Here is a 25894-nt window from a genome sequence, read left to right on the forward strand (position 1 = left end):
AGTCTAAGGAACATTCAAATAAAAAATGTTGGCAAATACATTATGTATATCAATGAGTGAAATGGATCTGAATGAATAAAAAAATAATGAGAATATATTATATTGAGAAAGTTACTCATTTTAGCAGAAGTCACTCATTAAATAAACCTGTTTGTGTTCAGAATCATGTTCATGTTTATAAATTTCAAGCAATTTTCAAAGAAATCTAAAACGCCATAAACATTATCTTCATCTAACATCATTTAATTTTTATCATAAAAGATAAAATATTACATGTAAGTTCTCAAATTATTTCATATTTACACACAAAGGGGCATATTAATGCACATTCTGTAGTACAGAGACATGTAGAGCAAAAACCAACTTGTTATTCATACTGTAGAAACATGTATTGGTCATTGGAAAACTGCATGTATGCATCCCTGAAGTGGAGAAAGAACAATGCCATTTTTAAAAAAAATTGGCCATACATGGAATAGCCTTTTTTGGGAGGAAATTATGAGAGAAGATAAAGGAAGTTCTTGGTCATCATGTGATTTAAAAAGAGTGACAAACCAGATTTATTTTCATACTGGCACAGAGAAACATGTGTAAAAAAGCAACCTCCAGAATATGATGTCTGTGTTCTTTATAGAAATATACTACATACAGTAACAAGTTCCTGTCCAGCTTTGGAAATAATTATTTCCCAAACTGTAAATACATGTACATCTTGTACTTGTTTCATTTACTATTCATGTAGGAAGTACATAAAGCACACTTCACAGTGTATACATGTACATTGAACATTACATGAACAACCCTGCAGGTGTTGAAAATAGTAGAAGGAAATGGTCCTTGTTTCATGTATTTGCAGTTACATGTTTCAATTTATTGCTGCAGCACATGTGTAGAGGTATCCATAAAATTATTGACTATGTTGTGTAGACTTTGATATACAAAGAGCACTTCAAATGACTGCAAGTGCTCAATTATTAAAGACTGCTGATTTACAACCCCCCCCCCCCCCATTTCTTTCAATTTGACTCTCATAATTTCTTTACCCTTTGGGCAAAAACAGTCATTGTTTTATACTCGACCATGAACAGATTTTGCATGCATCTGATAAAAGAGAATAAAGTGCTTGATCTATCAACATGGAATCTGTATCATTTTTTTAACTATAATTAGTAGTATCACGTTGTGTAACTTTTTTTTGGATAAAGTGTAGGAATGTTCTTTGTATAATACCATAACCATTCACACCTATAGTTAAAAACATGATTATTATGTTCATGATTATTCTGTTCATACCATTTTGAAATAGCATATTATTTTTTCTTAATTTTTCTGAAAAATGACAAAACAAGTTGCATACTTTTGATTGAATGCATTTTATTTACAGTACTGCAGTGTACTTACATGTATCATGCAACATGTACATGTATGTTGATGTGTTATCCATATTTGGAGACATTCAAAATCATTCACACCCTTTGTTATTTATTTTTGGTCAGTATGGAGGTAGGATTTGTTTAATACTTGTATTGTATTGATCATTTACATTATCCAAAGCTTGTTGAGTGGTCAGTACACAGAGTACATACCTACATGTATTCAGATTTCACATCAAAATGTTGCATTCTAAATTCTTAGGTAAAAGAAATTGTTCAGTAGTTTATTAATAGACTCTGGATAATGTTATTCAATATGGCCTTTGTATATATACTGCCTGTTTTGCCTTTTACTGTAAATATTCAAATATATTTATTGATAATGATTTTTTACAATTTTTCTCATTTATAATATTCCAACAGGCTGATGCATATATTCACAAAGAAGGCTACTGTATGTGGTATGACCAGTGTGGAAAAGATGCCCTAACCCACAAATCCCTAAACTGCCTTTACAACAAACCAGCGAAAGTTCTTGATGACCAAGCTGGTCTCCAGATCCTTGAGCAGCTGTGTCCAGAGATGGTGGCAGCCAATAAGAATGAAACCAAGACATGCTGTTCTCCATCCCAGCTTCAGACATTCCAAAATAACATGAAAATTCCTGATGAGACAATGAGTAGGTGTCCATCATGCTACAAGAACTTGGTCAACATCTACTGCCATTTGACATGCAGTCCAGACCAGAGTATCTATGTCAATGCAACAAAAACCATGCCTTACCCTTCTACACCACCACCAGCAGCAGCAGAAAACACAATACATGATAAAGACTCTGGTCAACGTAGCATCACTGAGGTTTCTTACTACATCCTGAACGAAACTGCTCAAGCAATGTTCAACTCTTGCAAGAACGTTAACTTTCCCAGTAGTAACACAAAGGTTCTCTCGTTGTACTGTGGCTCTTATGGAGCAGCTCACTGCACTGCACAACGCTGGTTGGACTTTATGGGGGACAAGAACAACCAACAGACACCCTTTCAGATTGATTTCAATCTGGGTGGTGCCCCTTCGCCTATGGAACCTATGGACACTAGGGTTTATGCATGCAATGAGTCAACCAACAACAACACGCAACCATGCAGCTGTCAGGACTGCCCCAGTAGTTGCCCACCCTTACCGCCACTTCCCCCTCCCCCTCCTCAATTCCTCATCTTTGGTGTTGATGGTTACATAGTTGTCTTTTCTGTTGCATATGCAGTCTTCATTGCACTGTTTATTCTCTTCAATGTCATCTGTATGTGCTGCAAGAAGGGAGGTGAGAACCTGAGCGATTGCTGCGATGAAAATTCAACAGCAATTAACTCTGTGAACGATGGCCAATTGCGGGAGATTTCTGAGGATGAGGTTGGTTGCAAGGCCTCCTGTGGAATGGCATTCCAGAAACTCTTAGAACTGTGCTTCAGGAAATTGGGTACCAATGTAGCTAAGCATCCACATCTTGTTCTTGTCCTTGGTGTCATGGTTGTAACAACAATGACTGCAGGGATTGTCAGATTGAAGGTGAGTGTTTTTAGACCAATCTCATATTCATTTATCATTCTGCAAATTTCATACATGTACATCTGTGATGGTCAGTTTTAAGGCCAAGTCTGCCTCCACTGCAAGTTGATTAAATTAAAATAGAAATTAAACAAACATTTACATTTCATAAAGGTTTGCCTTTTTACAAAATATTTCAGATTATAAGAGATTCAGTGATATTAAAGACTTTCTTATTTTTATATATGAAATATGAACGATTGAATGTTATTATTAACAAAATTTGTTAATGTGTTTGTTTGGTTTAATACTAATATTGGATTTGTCATTAGTATTTGACACAATCGATCCTGGTATCATGGTCTTATATCATTTATTACTAACATGTGTTATGGGCAAATCATTATAGGTGCATTATAATGGCTCGTCTCAAAGGACCTCTACATGTACATGTTTATATGTATGTGTGAATTGTAAATTTGTTGGGGAAGACGCGGCCTTTAATATTGATTTGCAACGTCTGGGGCATTGTATTCATGTGTATCTTGAAGTCAATGTTATTTTTTCAATATAGGTTGAAGTATGTGAAGGTTGGAGTTTATGTACAGTTCCAATTGCATTCAATGTCGAGCTCATAAATGGTATTAAATTGATAATTATTGATGATTGGCAGATCTCTTCTTATTTAACTACTCACAGGTAATGTGTAGTTGGTGTTTGATTATGGTTTCTTAAACATTATCTTTATGTATATAAGGTTACAACTGATCCAGTAGAGCTGTGGTCACCACCAACCAGTGAGTCTCGCCTTGAGAAAAAGTACTTTGATGAGAACTTTGGTCCCTTTTACCGTACAGAGCAGATCATATTGACTGCACCTGAACGCAAGCCGTACAATGTCTCCCGTAATTATCCGAACCCTTCTACAACCACCTACTCGGGCATTCTAGACATTGATCTTCTACATCAGGTATGGGAATGTCAAATACAGATACATGTATATTGCTCTTTACCAGAATCACCTTACTGTATTTTCCAGGTGATGGAGGGGTGATGACGATGGTGATGATGATGATGATGACAATGATGATGAAGATGATGATGATGATGATGATGACGATGACGATGACGATGACGATGACGATGATGATGATGATGTTGAAGATGATGATGATGATGATTTTGTGTTGATTCATATTAAAGTGTAGAAGATATTGTTTAACAAAACAAGTGCATGCGTAGTTACCAAGAGCATGTATAGCAGTTCCATAAAAGAGCACTGTTGATCAAATGCCTTGCTCATGGGCATACATGTACATGTAAGAGCCATGGCCGGGATCGAACACTGGACTTTCACGTGTCTAGTCAAGTTCCTTAGACCATGCAAGATATCAGGGGCAAGACATAAGAGACTTTGTTTGACACACATACATGTACTTTACAGCAGTGTTTCCACTTTGAAGGAAATATCCTGAATTCCAGGAAATTCTGGGAAATCTGAAAATGACAAATAAACACGATTAAAGTTGCAACTTGTAATATTCATGTTGTATTTAAAGAATCGTTTACCTTGATACATAGCTCAAGATTTTCAGCTCACTCCGCAGTCGCATTTCTTAGTTTTGTTCCTATTTTTGAAAGAAATAATTAATTCCTTGATTTTGGTCACTTGGACCAAATTTAGGCTCACTGTACATGTATTATTCTCTGATGTTTGTTAAAAATCAAACTTGAAAATTCCAGGAAAGTGAATTTTGGGAAATTTGGGATTCAGTTTCAGGAAATTTGTTTTGGATCTATGGAAACACTGCTGTACAGTAAGACACACAGCACACTTTGAATTCTCATTGACAACTGTGTGATTGAACTCGTTTGGACATTTTAACAAGTTTTGATGTTATGCATTCATATCGTCAACCCACAAAATAAGACAAATAATGCTCCAGTTAAGGATTGAGATCTTATTGGAAATCTTATACTTGTACATGTAATTACAAATTAAATCTAATGCAAATGTGGCACTCTATTGAGTACCCTTGAGTGTGCTTGTCACCAGCACACTGTCAGTTTGCTACATACTACACATATGGACAAAAAACCTAGTGGTTTTTGACATAGGGTACTCCTATTTTCAAGCAAAAATTTGACTTTCAAGCATGACTTTACATGTTGAGTATGACCTATGTATTTCTATAGATTATGTATTTGGAAATGTTAAAATACCAATTTTATTGTTATTGTTATTCTTTATTTATCCTCTTTATAATACCTAGGCTCTTGATCTTCAGACTGATGTGGTGAATCTTAAGGTGCCTTTTGGTAATGATAGCTTTGTAACACTGAAAGACATCTGCTATGCACCTCTTGCTCCAGAGAACACACACTGTACTATTGAAAGTGTGCTCAACTACTTCCAGAATAGTCATGAAAATTTAGATAAAGTTAAGATGGACCCTTCACAGTTTTTCATAGCTGCCGATTACCATGAGCATATCATGTCATGTGTTGGGTAAGTTTCGAATAGTTTCAAAGTTTCTTTGATTTCTATTTGGATATTGACATATTCCTCCATAATGTGATATAAGCTTTTTAATGTTATGAGAATTTTCATCTCATTGAGTATTTATGGTACAATGTACATTTACCTTAAGTTTCTTTTTATTTTTTTTCTGTTGAGTACAGACTGCCATTGGCATATTCTAATTCACTATCCTTTTTTTTAATGTACTGTACGTGTGAACATCTTCATACAATGAGTTGGGAGTACAATCTCAAATTATGCTATGCCACGAATGTCAAATACCATTTATTTCTTTTTATGAAAAAAACATTATGAAAAAAAAATCCTGCTGAATATTAATCATACCTGTACATTTACAAACAATTATCCTGGATTTTAATTATTTTTTTTATTTTGTATGTTTAATCCTGACCATGATATTATGCTGCTGTGTTCCTTTTATAGTGCCCCTGCATCTCTTAATGATACCACTGCATTACATATGCCTTGTTTGGGTACCTATGGTGGTCCAGTATTTCCCTGGACAGCTCTTGGTGGATATGAAGGTAAGTAGCGCTTGAGATACTTCAAACTTTGGAAATTTACTGAATGTGTATATTGTTGTTACAATTCAATACAATTCGTCAAAAATATTGTTGACTAAAGACTCCTCACATATTTCTAACTTTAAAAAAGGTTACATTTGTCAAAACAAAAATAATTTATATTGTAGTAATAATTATTTTTGATGCAGTGATATACATTTTGTATGAAATAACATGTAAGTTGTAAGTTATGTTTTTTATTGTGATTTAGATTCATTCCATTGAGTAGTGATAATAATAATAATGATGCAACTCCTTTATGATTATTTGTTTGTGTTTGTCAATTTGTTTGTTTCCTCTGAATTGATAATTAATTCAAATGTTAATTGACAAGGACAATGACTTTTTCATTTTCCTATGTCATCCATATGAGGATTTTAAAAAACTCAAATAATTACAATGTCTGAAAATATGTGATGAATTAACAAATAAATGTATCTTGGAATCGATTATGTACAGTGATTAAAAATTATTTTCACTATTTACAAATATAATTATAGGTACAGCCATGAACAGATTATCAAGAGAAGATTAGAAAAAGTAAATTATGATACAATTAGTACATCTGTGACAGTAAATCATTAATGCAGATATAATAAAATATTAGTTATTGGTTCCTTTTTAGGCATTGCCCTTGAGTGCTTGTTGGAGCAGCATGTTTATTGATTATTTATTTCTGTGTACAGGTGATGAGTATAATCTCGCTGATGTATTGGTGATAACCTTCCCTGTGGTCAACTACATCACTGGTGATCCAAGGCTTGAAAAGGCTATGGCCTGGGAGAAGGCATACATTGAATTGCTTAAGAATTACAGCAACTCAAACTTTACCGTTGCTTTCCAAGCAGAGGTGGGATACTATGAGATGAACTTTGTTTTGTTGCTTGAGCATATTTAGTTTTATAAGAAATGGTGTGAAATGGGTCAAATATACCATGGGGGATGTGCAGCAAAAAAAATAAATGTAATCAAAGCAAATTATTCAAAGGAAATTACATTATGAAGCACCCAAGGAGAAATAGAAACAGAAAACAAATTCAGTAACCTACCAACCATATTGGTGGCTTTTAATGGCAATTAACAAAATACTTGGGTTTAATGGATTTGTACATTTGTGTAACTTGTTTACTCGCTACCCACAATGGACTCATAAGCATTGCTAGTAAGTTACAGGAATTGAAAGGATTACACTGGCACAGGATGCTTCATAACTGTCCATCCCTATTATTTTGTCCTGCCTTTTACTTCCATGCTATTTAGATGTAGCATAGTGATTTTTTTCTTGGTGATTTGTTTGAATTTCTATCAGAGATCTGTTGAAGATGAGATCAATAGAGAAAGTCAGTCTGACATCCTTACCATTGCACTCAGCTATATCTTCATGTTTGCCTATGTGACCTTTGCCCTTGGACAGATCAACAGCTGCAGAAGATTGATGGTTCGTATTTACATTCATATCCATCTCCTTTTTTTTTAAGTTTATGCCCAGAAGAAGTCTTTTATTTTACCCTACCCTTTAATAGGAATAATCCTTTGAAAAATCACAAAGATGTACACTCAAAGAGAAAATACTTAACTAATATAAGCGGACTATTTGCTTTTTGTCCTTTTATGGCATATTATTTGTTCAATATAGAATGTTATGATAACACTGATATCACCCAACCACTGTAGATATGAAACTTCTGAATAGATATGGAGGACTTTACTCCAAACTGATAATCATATTTATATTTCTCTCTATCTGTCTAAATGACCTCTTCACTCCTTCACCTTTCTCTCTTTCTTCCACTTCTTTAAACAAATATGTTTAAACATAACATGGAAAGGGAATGAAGCAATATTTCCTGAAAACAAGCAATTTGATATCTTGTTTGTTTTAATTTCATATTGCATGTGATCAGTAGTTCCATGCAGTTTTTCACTTGTGCTGTGAAATGAATTCATGGTGAATAGCTAAAGAAAAGTTTGCCGAAAGACTTTTTTATTTTTGCTAAATCTCTCCCACATATTTCCGTTGTGATAGTATCTGTCCATCCCTATTATTTTGTCCTGCCTTTTACTTCCATATAATTTGTATGAAGCGTTTTATCTATCCAGCCATTGACACATTTTTATATTGTAATTTTGAAATGGTCTCATTCTGTAATATCAATAGTTTTTGTTTGTTTTGTTTTTCATGTATTCCCTATTGTACTTTGTGTTCAACACAATAGCCATTTAGAGGGGCTAATAGCAACTTTTGAAAGCTATTCTTAAAACATCATTGCTGAATTGCCCTCTATCACATACATTTATTTCTATGGTAGGGCTCATTCAATGTACATGTAGATATGACATTGCTCTCCTTCTTTACATGTATATCAGTCAAGGAGAGATAAAGATTTCAAGAATGTAAACATTATGCTTCATTATCACACAAGGTCAATGCTTCAAGTATCATTAGTGTGTGTGATTAAGAGTGATAATATGCACAATATTCAATGCTGTACCAATTTCCTCCTGGCAGCTAAATCTCTACAGTCGTTTAGTGGTAGCAATACATAATGATGAATCTTGTCATGTCATTTAACCTTCAATGGGCTTTGGTCAATGTTAATGGCTAATTATTCATCCTTCCATTGGTGCATTAATGTCATTCATTGACAGTTGTTTCAAAGTCCATTGCTCAGGTACCGGTACATGCCATGTACTTCTATACACAGTGTAATTTAATTGTACTATCTTCAAACAGTTTTCTTTTACAAGACATACATGTAGGACACTAGTATCAAAATCAAAGATTATTAGATTAACAATGATTGAAGGATATTTGTATCAAAAGAAAGGATACTTGAAATTATAATGGTTTTTCTTCCACAGGAAGTTAAAGTGTAATGTTACCAGCCATATAAACTACCAATATTTTTCATAATCTGGACTGCCCTGTATTGTAAAATAACCATAAACCCTCAAACTTAAAATTTCCAGTGTAATTCATTTTGAGATAATTAGTTCCATACTCTCTTGAATATTTAATAAAGAATTGTATATATATTTATCCCAGTCATTATTTATTTTTATTCAGTGTCACTTTCATATCCATTCTAGATTGTTTAACCCTTGTATGTGCTGATGTTGCAATCTTGCACATTCGTACATATTCCACAATCGTAATAATTAGTTTTCTCCCCTACCTTCAAATTAGAGAAATTAATAAAAGGCAATAGTTTTTTGATAACATCTATATAATAATTCTTAATATTAATGCTACAATATGGAAATCTTGAATTAAGGAAAATAACATGGAAACAATTGTCATTATTATCCCCCCAAAAGTAATTCAGCATTCACAGAGTTAATCAAAGTTGAATCAGATGACAGTCTGTCATGTACAAAATGATGCCATAAATAGAGCTAATCAAACCAGATTGATTTTGTTGGAATTCTGAACGACAGTTAAACATGTTGTTCTGAATCTGTAGCTCGCTATAATAGCCAATGGGACGCTCATGTGACGCTCATGTGACACTCTAACAGTAGATATTGGTTTATCATGATTTATTAAAGCTGAGAACTGTAGAAACATCCTGGAAATGTAATATCAGAAGTCTCACATGTGTTTCAAACAGTCTGAATAAATACGGTGGTGCTAAAAAGTTAGTGACCCCATTAGAAAATGCTGCACTCCTTCATGCCAACTGTTGAATGTATATAACAACACTACAATGTTCGGCAAGGCCAGAGAAACAATATTTGGTGAATGTTATATTTTATCACCGGATTTCACAATTAAATATCTAAAAGATGGCAGAACTTCAACACTTGTTCATTATTCATTATCTGGTGGGGTTCACTAGGTTTTTAGCACCATTGGATTTGTTAAATATTTTTTCCCCTCTCATACAGTAGATAGCCTTAATTGGAATTAATGATTTAGTAGTATACCACACAGTGGTTGTGACAGAGATGATACTACTATCACAGCACAGAAAAAAAAGCTAATGGCGCAGTCACATTTCCCCGCTACGGCGCATCAAAAGCAGCTATTTCAACATTTTTTGTACCAGCTGCATATAGGTGGTTTAAATTAAAATGTATAAAATGGCTGTTTTTGACTGGCCATACAGCCGCCGTAGGGGAAATGTGACTGCAGCATAAATGACATATCAGTCAGTCTGGAGTGTGTTGCATTGGTGTGAGTGTAGAATTAAACTTTTATGAGTAATGAATGGGTTTTGCATTTAGCCTTGGCTCGCATAACCCAAAATATAATGGTCTTATACTTCAGCACATTTCCGATATACATTTCAAGTTTTACAAGTCGTGAATAGTGCTTTTGAATGTGATAGTACTTACTCTAATTTCTTGCACTTGAAATCTTTGCAATATTCAATACATGTATGATACATGTACAGTGTAGCATGTAGGTTTTTTTTTTTTTTTGAAGGAGTTTTTCTTGCAACTTTACTGTGTAATTCCTCTCGCATGTATGTCATATACACTTCTTGACCAAAATTCAGAAATTCCATTAGAATTTTAGTCAATTTACAAACACTGGCCTATTTTAATTGGTGTATTACATATAGAACACCAAATTATGTATTCCCTGAGTCATAATATGCAGTATTGTAAATTTTTGTTGTACTTTGGACCAAAGTGCACTGTTTATCATACAAACACTAGATACTTGAGCTATGTGTATGACTTCATGATCACATGTGATAAAATAACCTTTTACAAAAAGGAAGCGACTGGAATGGGTGTGGGGTGGGAAGTTTTTTTACTTACGTAAGGAAGAATTTATGCTGAAATTTTCCCACATAAGCTTTGCATGTATATACCTTCCTATAGGAAAAAGATATAGCAAAATCTCTTTATGTATTTTAGACTACTTGTATGTATGATAAAGAAAATGAAATAAACATAGTGCATTACATAAATGTATGTTACATGTTTGAATTTCATCCATTGTATACAAGTATAGCGTGTTTTTTATGTTGTTCAGTATTATATATTTGTATTAATTTTTGTACAAACACATGTAGATTCAATATAAAAAATCATGTACAGTATAGCATAAAACATCTCATAGGGAGAACATTACATGTACATGTATGCTAGGTCTGTGCTTGGTACCATGTCTGTTTGGGGTGCAAGGATATATTGGGGAGAAATTCAGAATTTCTTGTCAATTTGTCTGTTATCCTCAAGTCTGACACTGGGGACTTGTTTTTATGTAGAGCTAACAGCCTTACAAACTCTCTTTTCAACATTTTTGCACACATCACAAACTAAAAACCCAAACTCCAGTTTATCTTTAGAACTTACATGTACTTGTTTATATGATAAATGCCTCTTCAGAATTAGCTGACTGGTCTAGAATAGTCAATGTACATAAATTAGTACATGTATATCTAGCACTTGAGCTTTGAAGCTCTTGTTAGAATGCTTCCTTTGGAGTGAGGACCAACACTGAGGTCCAAGTAATGATTAGGGGTGTTGTAGCTCAGTGGATAATTCTCCGGACTTTAAACTACAAGGTCCGGGGTCCAAATCCCACCACAGCACTTGTGTCCTTTTGCAAGGCATTGATCTACGTTTGCCATTCTCCACCCAGGTGTACATGTAAATAATGGGTACCCGGTAGGAAGGAATTCCTTGAATGCTTGAGCGTCTGATCAGGATAGCCGTGCTAAAGCCGGGGAGATAGTATGCAGCGCTTAGAGACAAATGTCATTTGTATTAAGCACTATATAAATGTTGCATATTATTATTATTATCATATTATTAATCAGTTATTTCGTTCACCCTTATTGAGTGAATACAGTTCCTCCCAGCCAGTCTGCTTTATAAATGTCATTTTATTCCCAACATGGTTCTTTCAATTTTATTTTTGTCAATATACTATTGTGTATGTATTTTCTATATATTTCATGTTTTCATTGTAAGAAATGTACAGATTGGTTTTGATAGTTCTGGGTTTTTTTCTCTCTCATTCTTATAAGATTGATTCTAAGATCATCCTAGGTCTATCTGGAGTGATAATTGTACTCATGTCTGTAGCATCATCTATTGGTGTCCTAAGCTGGGCTGGTGTTCCTGCAACCCTCATTGTCATTGAGGTAGTACCATTCCTCGTCCTAGCCGTTGGTGTGGATAACATCTTTATTCTTGTACAGAGGTACCAGGTATGTTGTCCAAGTGTGTTTTGTTTTATAAAAAAAGTCAGTCTACACCTTTCTTTTATATTGGCTATATAAAGGTAAAATGAGATGAATATTTTGTAATAGTTGTGATTCAATATTCCATGCAATGTTACAATTTAATAGTTCAAAAAGAAACAACCCTTAATTTTTATTCTCAGAATTCATTTGTATAGTTTTAAGCAAAATACATGTTTACAAAAGCAAATATGGAACATTCTAGTTGTATTAACATGGACACACTATAAATGGAATTTACCAATGTACATGATAAATACAGAATATCTCTCATGAAATAGGCCTACACATCATGTTTTAATCTTATTGTAAAACTTGTTTTGCCCCTCTTTAACAGAGAGATCAGCGGTTCCCTCATGAGAATCGTGCTGAGCACATCGGTCGTGTCTTGGGTGAGGTTGCTCCGAGTATGCTTCTCACTAGTTCATCAGAGTCTATAGCATTTGGTCTTGGTGAGTATTAATAATAATAATATAGAGTATTTCTAAAGCGCCAAATCCACATTGATTATGTGCTCAAGGCGCTGAAAATATACTCGGTATATTATTACCCGGCTGTATAGGCGCTAAAGCATTCAAGGAATAAATCCTACCATGTACCCATTCACCTCACCTGGGTCGAGTGCAGCACAATGTGGATAAATTTCTTGCCAAAGGAAAGTACACCATGGCTGGGATTCGAACCCACGACCCTCTGTATCAAAGTCCGAAGACTAATCCACTGGGTCACAACGCTCCATATTATATCTGTGCATTGGAATGTTTCTCTGCCTGTGTCCATCATATCAGTGTGGCATACATATTTCGCTTGAGATAGTTGTTCATCCATCCTATGTTGTGAGTGTGATATTTTGAGACATGATTGACAGATTTTCATGTCACTTTATGTCTATTCTAACATGGCTGACTAGTCATCTCATTTGATTATAAATCATAAGGTTTAATGTTAAAAGTCATAGCTTGCTGAAAATCTTTAAAATAATATTTTTTCCCTTTCACACATTATTTTCAAGCGAAAAGCTTATCAATTTAATGGTGTTCCTGATTTTAAACTCACACATATGTGGCAGACTACAATGATAACCCATGAATACAAATATGAATTTAAAAAAATAATACGAAGCTGTAGCCATTTATGAGTTCTTTCGTTCTGTGCTAATATATAATGATTCCCTGAATGTGTACCTGAATTCAATATAAATTGATTTTCTACAATTATATTTATACAGGTGCCATGTCTAGTATGCCAGCAGTGAGAGCATTCTCTATGTATGCTGCTGTAGCTGTGGCTATGGACTTTCTTCTCCAAATCACTTGCTTTGTTGCTATGATGACTCTGGATTCATCACGTCAAGAGGTATGTCAATCTTACAGGACCATTATCTTGTACTTATGTATAGAGTTGTTGAAATATGGATTAAATTAATGGCCTATGGGAAGTTTAATTTTACATATAGATCTTTGATTTTTTTTTTGCATTTTTCTTCTCAAACTTAAAAAAAAAGGAGTTTGATAGAATGATTAGTAAAATAATGTTCTTGAAAATCAGTGGTCCTCTTGCGTCGATTAGGATTTTGGTCAAATATCTACACTTCTTAGACTGTAGGCCTGCTAATTGCTTAAAAATCTGCTTCATTTACATTTTTAAATTTCAGGCCAATCGCTATGAGATCTTTTGTTGTTCTACTGACAAGGATGCAGGCAAGCAACCAAAGGAACCTGGTATCTTATACAGAGCAGTCAAGAACTATTATGCTCCATTCCTCTTCACGAGAGTTGTTAGAATCTTAGTGGTGAGTTCATCTATTCTCCAACTTTCATTACCGTGTCTCAGCCAATAGAAGTTGATTTACCCTCATAACATAAAACCTTGTAACATAAAGCGTAGTGATTGATCGTAAGGCTGATTTTTTTATGGAACATAAACAATAATCAATGCAATCAATCATAGAAATTAGACCAATATTATTGTTATTGTTATTATTGATATCCTTTTGCTGTTGTCATTGTTCTGTTGTACAAAATTTTAAAAGCCTCTTTTACTTGCTCTCAGGATCAGTAACAATAATGATTTTGAATGAAACAGAGTAAGAAAACAGTTCCTATACAGGGAGATTCTTGTGGCTTTTTTAATACCGTAGATTTACTTGTTTACATATGCCACCCAACTTGAGGAAACAGAAGTGATACAGAAAAGTGAGGATTCTAGAAAAGTGGATCCTGTTTCTGTATCTTAAAATTCCCCTGCAGGAAATCCTTCATAGTATGTTCCTTGTTTTGTTTTCATGTAGCATATTGTTGTTTTGTGTATTCTCTCTTTTCAGTAGATCTCACTTCAAGAAGTTATCATGTGATTCACTTTAGAAACCTCAACAATGACACTTTAATTAATTCACAGTTACTGTATATATTACTTTCAGGTGCTTATCTTTGTTTTTGTCCTGTTTGCTGCATGTGCGTTGATACCATCATTACCAGTTGGTCTCGATCAAAAGCTTTCTATGCCAGAGGTGAGATACATTTCTGAAGAATATGGGCATTTTTGGATGGTAATAGTAATATAAAGTGCAGTAATTATCTATGCATGTTCTCCTGCATTGCAAGAGCCATTGGTACAATCCATGACATCATCATACTATATTAGGGGGGTAAAACAATAGATCACCCCCCCCCCAACAATAAATGGGTTTTGAATTTTTAGTTTTAAGTTGTCTATTATTGAGGATTGTCAAATGTTCAGAGGAAGTTTCAAATTGAATGTAAGTGATTGTGCCGTGGTGGCAGGAAAGAGGAAGTAGTTCATGCTCATGAATTTTTTCAACAGCTTATTGGCTACGCTAGCAGTTTATATAACAATATAAAAAAGTGTTGGGATTATGTAGATTACATTAGATAACATTTTAACAGAATTGACAGATTTTCAATTTGCAGTCATAAACTTTTTTTTTTTTCAATTTAATTTGTATTTATTTCATTCTCGATAAAAACAATTATAAAGCAGGGTATGAGAAACAATATATTTACAAGCAAGAGTAAAAATGAAAATGAAATGGTGAACTGCATAAATAAAGCCAAGTGGCCTTGTGTAAGCACAGTTCTCAAAACATTAATAACATGACATGGTATAGAGAAACAATAAGATAAAGAATTAAACATGATATATAAACAAGAAAAAAAACCAGAAAAAACAAGTAACACTGGGATTTTAGATGGAAATTTACATCCCCACCCCCTCCCTCCCCCCAAAAAAACCTATAGCATGATATGCTGATGCTTAGAAAAAATCATATTGGTAGATATGTCTTGGTTTCAGAGCGTACTTTTGAATATTTTCCTACAAGCTTGGCTCGCACAAAAAGTGTTATATGTATTTGTCTAGTCAAAAGCAATTTGTGGTACAGGTAAAAAAAAAGGAAAGAAATAGCAGAAACACTGATGATGTATGAAGGGAGAGATAAGAGCACAAAGAAAAATGAAGAGTGAATCAAAACATTCATATTTTACAAGGATATACATGTCTGATTTGTTCCCCTCTGTCATGCAGGACTCTTACATGGTTAATTACTTTGAATCAGAAGGATCTCTTTTAAATGTTGGTCCACCAGTCTACTTTGTGGTGAAGGATGGTTATAACTACACATCAATAGAAGGACAGAACAAGATATGTGGAGGATCAGGATGCAATGATAACTCTCTCACATCACAAATTTATTTTGCCGCTGAACTTTCAGAATAGTAAGTTGTTGTTAAACTCTTTTCTATTAAACTGGAGATGAGCGGACCATGCCTTGTGTCTGCAAATTTAAACAAAATATCTCTTGTTGGACCTGACTTTGTAAGGAAGTATATGTATTCTTCCTCTACACAATTATATATTTGAAATGTAGCTTTGATGAATAAGAATGAACTATGCATTCGCACTTTATGGTCCTGTCATTTTTAAGTCATTCATTAATTTGAGGAGAGAATTATGAAAAACCCGAGGGCATTAATTTGGTTACAGAACCATTTCCCATTTTGCAAGCAACATTAATCTTTCTATAATACGTGATAGTCCATTACACAATTACTAATCTCGTAAAGTGGAAAAGCTGCCATTTTATTTTCCACGATCCTAACCTGTGATGAGAAAAGTTGTGACAAGTTGTTACTGCAAGCAGACTGAAGTAATGTTCCTGTGATATAAGTATTCATATCCAAATATTGTTCTACTTGTCATATTGTTATCTGGATATTTCTTTGTTTAAATAGCACAAGTATTGCACACCCTTCATCGTCATGGATGGATGATTTCTTTGATTGGGTGAAACCCAGTGGTGAGCTAGCATGCTGTAGGGTCAATCAAACAGGAGACTTCTGTCCTGCAACTGGTAAGTTATTCTCTATCAACCCATTCATCCAAATATCTGAGATAACCCAAGGCCTGTCTTTAGAGAGTTGGGATAGTTTCAAAACAAACTCAATCTGAGATTGACGTCCAATTGTGCAATTAGGAAATATGGTGATCGTATAAGCATCCTAAATCTTCTAGCAATTCTCCTGATGATAAGCATGCATCTATGTCATGTGATGAAAGTATGCTACAAAGTTATTAGCTTGGTATTCCACAGAGTCATTTCACCTCAGCCATATACACTTTTCATGTATTGACAGATACCACAGACAACTGTACCTCCTGTAGGCCGCTTTCAGAGAAAAACGCAAGACCTACCTCACAGCAGTTTGAAGAATTCCTGCCTTTCTTTTTAGAAGATATCCCTGGAGTTGCCTGTAGCAAAGGGTAAGTTTGTATGCATGTAGGTAGAAATAGTAGGAGTAGCAATAATAGTAAGAATAGCATGATATTTGCTTCACTATCTTCATGTATGTGTCTTATTTATGTTTTTTTCTGTATTTGTCTATTTGTTCACACATCTGTTTGTCATAACTTTGAATATATATGGATTTAGTTTGTGAAACTTGGACAAAAGAGTAATCAAGTATCAGTAAACATATGTCTTCCTATTCATCAAGCTGTCTAGCTTGTATATTAATTTATCAATACAGTATGTCATTAAAGAGCACTTTCATTTTTTTCATAGCTGTACTTAATTTTCGTTATAATCTTCCTGTGTTAGTTATAAATTATATCACTCTCCACGTGCAAACACCTAACAGTCACATAGAAAATGAGAAGTTTTCAGAATTATCTTGAATGTCTGTGCTGGGAGTCATGAAAATAAAAACGAAATTCCATGTGATGGGACAGACATAATCATACATTTTATTCAACATTTCTTCAAGTGATGTAAAATATTTGAATATAATTGGAGACTGGTAATGGTAGGTTTGTTTGTTGCATTGGACACACGATATTTAAAATGGTGTGTTGGGCCTAGATTAAATAGACTTCTATTCATTCCAATTTACATGTCCCTAATCTACAAGAAACTGGTATTTGTCTTTATTTTATAAAAAATTAATTTATATTTTCAGAGGCAAGGCTGCTTATGCTTCAGCAGTGAACTTCACAGATTCAACTAAGAATGAAATCAGGGGTGAGTAAAAATATGAAAGTATATACCTTATTGGGGTTAAATTCATCCAATATTTCATTGGGTTTTTTTTATACTTATTTCTATTTCTATGATTGCCTAGTCAGGTTACTGGTATACGTAATTGTAGTAATAATGGTATTACAAATAGTGATAATAATGCAGTTTATGTAGTGCTTGTATATAATCCGCAGAGTGCTTGCTTAAAGTGCTATGTTTCATTATTGCCATGGCTGTAGTTGGCCACTATCGAGGTGCTCAAGTGCCTGGTACAACTTGGTCGAGTTCAGCACAACGTGGATGAATTAAATTAGGAACAGCACCCAAAGGAAAGTGATTTTCATTAATACTTTAGTAGATTAATCTTTACTCCCTTTTTCAGGTTGTCTGTCCGTCCTGTTTTTGTACTCTTGATACCTAAAGAACCTTTTGACGGATTAACTTCAAACATAATCCAAGTATGGATATGGGAGTGCTGATGATACAATTTGGGGTCATAGGGCCAAAAGTCAAAGGTCACAGTGGTACATTTGAACTATCTCATTGTATGTTGTCTTTATTTGTAGCTACTTACTTCATGACCTACCACACCACCATGAGGAATTCTTCCACCTACATAAATGCATTGAAGATGGCTAGAGAGGTATCATCCAACATTACAGCTATGATGAACATCACTGACAATCCAGAGTTTTATGTCTTCCCATACAGGTGAATGTTTATTGAAATATATTTTGTCTCATTTGTGTAGCAAGAGCGAGATGGAGGCTTTTTTATGCATAGAATATGAACATGCAGAACTTTGGATGAACTGAATATGCTAGCATATATTTTTTTTCTGTATTTGAAATGTAGGTTATAGTAACGATAAAATGTAATTCTTAAAAGTAACAATTGATTCAGCAGGATGTATGGAATATACTCTCCAATTCAACATTCACCCAAGGGGTAGGGGAAGGTTTTATCATTAAAAAAATCACTGATGATGTCAGGGACCACTGAACTTTTAGGACTACAATGGAATTTCATTTAACAGCACAGACTTAGTATTGGTATCAAACTAAGCCTCTGTAGTTGTGTACATTAGCCTTTCAAAGGTACTGTCATGCATACAGTGGTAGTATTTGATTTAAAAGCTACACTTACCAACCATGCAATAAAACAACCCCTATTCTTATTTTACTTTTAGTATCTTCTATGTGTACTATGAGCAGTACCTGACCATTGTTCATGAGACCGAGGTATCTCTTGGTATCGTCATGGGAGCCGTGTTCTGTGTGACCTTTATTTTCTTGGCCTTTGACTTCTTTGGTGCACTCATTAGTACCTTGACCATTGCAATGATTACTGTAGATATGATGGCTATGATGTATCTGTGGGGCATTAACCTCAATGCTATCTCGTTGGTCAACCTTATCATGGTGAGTATTCTCATTACATTTATATCTTCCTCTTTTGGCCCCCCATAATTTTAGCACAGAGTTAGACCGAGGTCTAAGTTAAACCTGACTTCAGAATGCAGGCCATAATGTTTTGTCAGTAAAATATTTCTGAAAATATATATGCACATGTTGTGTCTTATGATTATGTTTGCATACTTTTTATCTGAGGTATTTGTAATCAGTTTGAAGATTTGTTTTACCCCTTAGGTGTATATGTTTAAAATATGCATGGGAAAGGGGGAAGTGGGAGCTTTAATACCGTTGTGTATATGGTTAACAGGCATGAGCATTGTTGGATTCTATAAGCCTGAATTCAAATTATTCATGTAGCTACTTTAGCTCAAAAGCATAATAACATATCTGCCCATTGTCCATATTTGATAGAGACAGTTCTATATTTTGGACTTGGTTTTTAAAAAAAGAGCAACCTCTGATCCTATTTTTTGTGAGAAATCTGTCTCTACTAATGTACTCTACAATGTCCCTATTTTCAGGCTCTTGTTTTTTCCATTTGTCCCACTTTCTTTGTTTTAGGGGTTATCAAATGTCTGAATTCCCCATATGTATATAATGACATATTTTGTGTCTCATTTCAGTCTGTTGGTATATCTGTGGAGTTCTGTTCACATATCGTCAAGGCTTTCACTCTCAGTACTAAGATGACTAGGTTGGAGAGAGCAGAAGATGCCCTGTCTCATGTTGGGAGTTCAGTAAGTATCCAATCCATAATGAAACTGAAATGTTAAAAGACATGTCTGTTCATGATACTAAATGAAAAGGTTGTTGACTATTACTGTAACTTATTGGCTACAATCTTTCATATATCATTGCTTGGTATTTTATGGAATTAACCATTTCAATTGCAATTTACCCTTGTAAAATTTATGTCTTTAGTTTACTTTTGAAAGTGTTTTCCTCTTTGTATGGTTTAAGAATGTTTTCTGTTCCAAGACTGCCTTGTACCAGCATTCACTTTCTCATTACATCAGTATCTAATATTTCAGACAGACATGCCTGTAAGTTGACATATTTGTAGAAGTGACTTGTTTGCAAAGGAAACTAAAGAATACAAAATAACATATATTTAATGTCACATTTTATTGCCCTTCTCAATTATTATCAATAGTTATTTGTTCCAATTCATTGAGAGTGAAAGAATAATGATTTACGTGTAAAATTCAATTTGTCCTTTTCTAAAGGGGGTCAAGATCTTTGTCACATTTCTGTATGTTTTGAATAATTTTATTTTATTCCCATTAGGTACTGAGTGGTATCACATTGACAAAGGCTTTTGGTATCATCATCCTAGCATTCTCCCATTCTCAGCTCTTCAAAGTTTATTATTTTAGGATGTATCTTGGTATGGTTGTATTTGGAGCTACTCATGGACTCATCTTTCTACCAGTACTACTCAGTTATATAGGTAAGTCTGACCCATCTACATCTTTTCAAAAGTTCTTATAGGTGTTTCACAAAGAGTTAATCGTAATAGTCTTGCATATATGTACCTTTTGAAACTGTAACGCCCATGTACGCAATTCTGAAATTATGAAAGTGCATGTAGGACCCAAAGTTGCTCTAAAACATTATTTCGTGTACAAATCCAATGCAAATTCTGTTTCCATTTAAAACAATTAAAAAAGATTGACTTTTGAATTGAGCTTTAGATAAAATGAAATTAACCTTAAAGCTCAGAATTGTTGTTTCATCTTTCCAACAGCAGTAGTTTCCCTATAATTGAGAGTAATTGTTGTTTCATGTTTAGGTCCTGGTGTAAACAAGGCCCGTATACTAGAAGAGCAGGAGCAGGGTACAAGAAACCGAGGAGCGGATAATGAACATCTCATCCCAGCAAGGGATTCTCAAGGATATTTCTATGCATGAGGACATCACATACTGCCTTTTTGATATTGTTTTAATGATCTAAGAAAACTATTTAATTCGATTATGAGTTAATATATTGAGTGTGTGCATGTGCTCCAATGATGAAATGACCAACATCTGGAAATGCATCAGTGAGTTTTTACCTGCCACATGTATTTTTTTATACCCTTCTTTTCCAAGAACTATCATTGAAATCTTGTTTTTTCAGGGGTAATTTGCTGCTTATTTGTGTCATTTGTGGGGATAGTTTGTATATGGTTATGTCGGTATCAGGATTTGGTTGATACTGTTTCCATCTGATTCACAGTTGTTTTTTTGTTTAACTAATCTATATTTTTATTGATTATAATCACTATCTGGTTGCGCTAAACAGTTTTATATCTTTTTATATCATCTAGATATAGTGATTATTGTGGAATGAAGAATGATACATAAACAGCTTTCTCTGAGAATACCGATATTTCTTATGTTGTGTAATGTGTGGTTGTGTATCAGTTGTAAAACTGATTTGGAATCAGAAAGGGTATTGACTGTATGAATGTTTATCTTTCTAGCACTTTTTGCATATATTGATTTATGTATCAGCATATGTAAAATGAGTTAAATTAATGAATACATGGAATATTATAGTTATAAAAACATTCTTGTATGTGTATTGTAGTTAAGTCAAGATTTGTTTATGTATATTTATATGTTCATGACTTGGCGATATTAGGTGAATTAAGTTGATGAATATTGCATTATTTCTTAGCATTTCTGATAAAAGCATTTGAAGAATTGACAGCATAAAGTCCGTGTCTTTGGTCCTTTGGAAATGGGGACTTTTTGATTGAATATCTCTTTCTAGTTTGCATCATTTTTCTTCAAATATAGTTTTCTGGTCAGTAATCTATGGTCAATCAGTGGTCAATGATAGTTTTAATGTAATTCCAGAATCAAATTATCTGACAACTGATTGATTTTATTTTTTGTCAGTTTTGAATTCAAAAGAGGGTTTTGTTTGGATGCAACTTATATTTAGATATTCTCTGATATACAATCATAATGGCATATGGTTCAGGTATGGTTTCATAAGTTATTATCATGTCTTTTTAGTTTTGTACATTCTTTTCTAACTGAAAACAGCATACACAGGTTTCATTCTTACCAAACATTTTTTTACAAAGTATAATAATAATAATGATACAAAGTATAATGATAAGGCTTTTGTCTCTGTAGTTTAGTGTTATTTGCTTTACGTTACATTATATTTATCCAGTATTAAGTAAAGAAAGATAAGTCTTTGACTGTTGCACCAATTGACTAAGAGTCAAAGTAATTTCCTTTACTGAAGTGATTTAATACATCATGAAATGTCATCATACTGTAGTGTCCATGAATTATTTAATTTTCAGTTCCAATGTTGATAGTTATCTCCCTATCTTTCTTACCCCCTCTATCTTTGAATCACTCCCTTCTATCTTTTCCTTCTTCCTGTTTGTGCATTTGTGTGTGGGTGAGGGGGTGTGTGTATGTGTGTTTTCTCTATATATATATATCTCTCTCTCTCCCTTTTTTTTTTTTTAAATTAATATTTTAAATACGTGTTATCATCAATGTGTCATTATATATATATGTCATATTATTTCTCATGTTACTTTGACTGGACCTCTAGGAAGAACAGAGCCATTATATCAATGGCTCTGAATAGAGTGATCCATCCGTATATTTTATGTGCATGTTTATATATTCATATTTAATATAATATCTTGTGAAATGTATTTTATTGTGATTTTTATACGGTAAATAAAACCAAACCAAACCTCTCTTTTCCTGTAATCATGGTGTTACCAAGTTGGACAGAATATTATTTCCAACATGTGATCCCATGTTTATCCGTTGCTATAGGATTCAAGTAATGCAAACAATGGATAAATTGAATGTGTTTTTCTGCAGTATAGAGAGAAGCAGGCACTGTTACTATACAGGGGTGTGAGAGTTCAGATTTTTTTTTTCCAGCTTAATTTCAGCTTATTTTTGGCCTTCCTCTGTACAAAAAGTATGGGAGCTCTTTCTATTTCAGACTTTTTCAACACTCCTCAGCTTTTTTCAGATCTTTTTATTTGTGACCACTCACACCCCTGCTATATGTAATATGGTATTCTAGGATAATATTCACTTTGTAGTAACTTACTGTAGTCTGTCGTACACACCATTTACAATTTAAATATGTAGGATAGGCATAAAGGGCATATTTATGATACACTATGTTTTTTATATCTTGTGAAGTAGTGAGGTTAAGAAAGTGAATGATTTGACATTCAAATATATATCATGACCTTATTAGAATCACAATGTATCTCTAAGTTTTAAGGCATTTTGCTTGCTAAAATTACCAGATGTTGTTCATAATATTTTGTTATTAAACTGACGATGAGGTAGAGACCTTTCTCTTTATTTCATTTTAGATTGAATAAATTTTACAATCCTATTTTATCTAATGCCATATTACTTCATGATATTATCAAGTTAATATTTAAATGCCTTAATTAAACACGTTTATGAAGTATTGTGTCATTGTCATTAGGTATCTTGTTCTGTATCTCTGCAGACATACATTTACACTATGGCTAGAATTATGATCATTTTGATCAACCGTGATATGTATTTATTTGTTTTTCAACAGTTGTAATGAACAAAAGTATATGAGATATAGAAGCAAGACGTTGAATTTAAAAGATGCATATAATTTTTATATACTAAGAAAATGTAGTGAAGAGAGATTGTGCCATACATGATACCATTATTGTATGTGTACTTTAAATGAATTTATTTACTTCGAAGAATTGACATTATTCTAGATATTTGATAGGAAATGGAGTTGTCATGTATATGCATGATGTAGGTATTTTCAGGCCATGCTTTGGGATCATTCTGTAAGAGTGCATAGTGATGTTGAATCCTTGCCATTTACAAAAAAACTACATTACCTTTGGTAGTGACAATGGGCACCATTTTATTGTATTATCTGTATTTCTTATGCATGTGGGATGGTGCTGTGATGGCCATTCCATGGGTTTGGATAGGATATGTATTGGTAAATAGCAGGTTGAGCACTGAGCAGGTGGCTGTTTCAGGTGCTGTTCATGAAGTTCAACGCTGCTTTATGAATGACCAGAATATGGTCAAGTGGTCATGATTCTTTTGTTTTTTAATATGTTGATGATTTACTCATGTATATTTTAAAAATGAGAAAAAAATTCCAACATGTGCACTTCTGACATTTTACAAACGGCTGCACTACATGCTTGCAGATTCAAATGAGCTCATTCAGTGATATTTTGTCAAATGGCAGCATACTTATATCATTCAGTCTTCATTTCAATACACATAAGTTATTCTGTTGGAATCAGAATTGATATGAAAACATCAACATTTATGATTATTGTCTCACTCATTTGATTCAAAGGCTTTTTGACTTATCAAGATGATTTTGACTCCCTGCTCAGCTTGTTATTGCTGTGGGCACGTCGTCTGATTTTTCTGACGGTTCTGACTCTTGCCTTGCAAACAGAGGGTCGTGGGCTCAAATCCTAGCCATGGCGAGTTTTCCTTCAGCAAGAATAGTATCCACATTGTGTTGCACTCTACCCAGGTGAGGTGAAAGGGTACCCGACATGATTAAATCCTGAGTGCCGGTGATGGTAGCTCGAGCTGAAAACGGGGTAATGATAGCAACACTTTGTATCCTCAGGCAAAAAGCGCTTTATGAATCCAGCTATTATTATTATTATTACAGTTTCCACTCAAGCTTGCCAAGGTTGAATTCAGGTTACATGAATAGTTGGGCATTGCAAGAAACTTGCAACCAATTGCAGAACAAGCGTAATCGACCATGCAATAAAGTCAAGTTGCAAATGAACACAAATCAATGTCAAATTGGTTTTAATCAAGGACTTACTCTTGATTGGAATTAAACATAAGTGTCCAGTATTTCTTTTAAGAAACATTAGATAATGGAAGAGGCAGTCTTTTCAATACATTTGATGTAGCTAATGATGCAAAATTGACTTACCATACATGTATTTAGGACCTGGGCCATATTCTTATAATCATGTAACAGTATCCTGTTGTCGAATTGGTTTTGGTAAAAGCAGAAACACTGGAAAAAAAATCAGCAAAATCAGATTGGATTAAAACAATCATCAAAGAGTAATAGAGTTATGAACATTGAAAGTTTTTAATCTTAGTGACTTAGTATTTATTACAAATTCTTTTTACGAGTTTGGTCATTTATATCCCCCCAAAATAAGAATATGTGCCAACAGATCAGTACAAGATTTTACATATTTCTTGAATGTAAATGCATTTTCATATGTTGATTGTCGTTGTATAGAATTGAGACATTTCTGAAATCAAATTGAGCCTGTACTTGCATCATGCTTTTGATTTCTAAGAAATAAAAATTTGCTATGATGTATATTTGTTGGATCTTTTTTACTTTTGTCACATATTCATTTTTAAATAATTCACTTCATGATTGCAATTTTGTTAATATAGTCTGCATTGTAGTCCAAAACAACTACATGAGTGCGTTTATAGGCCACTTTTATACCCTAGAATCATGATCTGAATCATGATTCAAATCATGAATCTGCAGAATCACGATTTCGTTTAGTCAAATTTGAAAATAAACGTCTTTCAAATCACAAACATGAAACACAGAAAAAGGAGTGTTTGGAAAGACATTTCTGTAGAATCACGAATGAAAAGGTCGTTTAAACGGGGACATCCCGATAGTCCGCGGGTCCGATAGTCTGCGGGTCCGTTAGT

The 25894-nt window shown here is 33.8% G+C and overlaps 1 protein-coding gene across 1 annotated transcript; it reads left to right on the forward strand.

The window, feature by feature from the left end:
- The first annotated feature begins 1074 nt into the window (after positions 1-1074).
- LOC129257326 (NPC intracellular cholesterol transporter 1-like) lies at positions 1075-25541 on the forward strand. The gene is made up of 20 exons (XM_064095978.1): positions 1075-2936; positions 3673-3885; positions 5189-5424; positions 5881-5981; positions 6707-6870; positions 7330-7458; positions 12008-12190; positions 12561-12675; positions 13452-13579; positions 13878-14015; positions 14643-14732; positions 15767-15957; positions 16474-16592; positions 16876-17002; positions 17698-17759; positions 18323-18467; positions 18946-19177; positions 19795-19908; positions 20459-20621; positions 20964-25541. The coding sequence occupies exons 1-20, from the start codon at positions 1830-1832 to the stop codon at positions 21080-21082; spliced, it is 3876 nt and encodes a 1291-aa protein (XP_063952048.1). The 5' UTR covers positions 1075-1829; the 3' UTR covers positions 21083-25541.
- Positions 25542-25894: the final 353 nt, after the last annotated feature.

Source organism: Lytechinus pictus, chromosome 1 (assembly GCF_037042905.1).
Source record: "Lytechinus pictus isolate F3 Inbred chromosome 1, Lp3.0, whole genome shotgun sequence".
NCBI classification, from domain to species: domain Eukaryota; kingdom Metazoa; phylum Echinodermata; class Echinoidea; order Temnopleuroida; family Toxopneustidae; genus Lytechinus; species Lytechinus pictus.

Excerpts from the sequence above, each read along its gene's own strand:
- LOC129257326 (XM_064095978.1), top strand. The coding sequence starts at position 1,830 with ATGTGGTATGACCAGTGTGGAAAAGATGCCCTAACCCACAAATCCCTA. Across the intron at positions 5,982-6,706 it reads AGCTCTTGGTGGATATGAAG|GTGATGAGTATAATCTCGCT; the intron begins GTAAGTAGCGCT and ends TTCTGTGTACAG. Across the intron at positions 15,958-16,473 it reads GCCGCTGAACTTTCAGAATA|CACAAGTATTGCACACCCTT; the intron begins GTAAGTTGTTGT and ends TTGTTTAAATAG.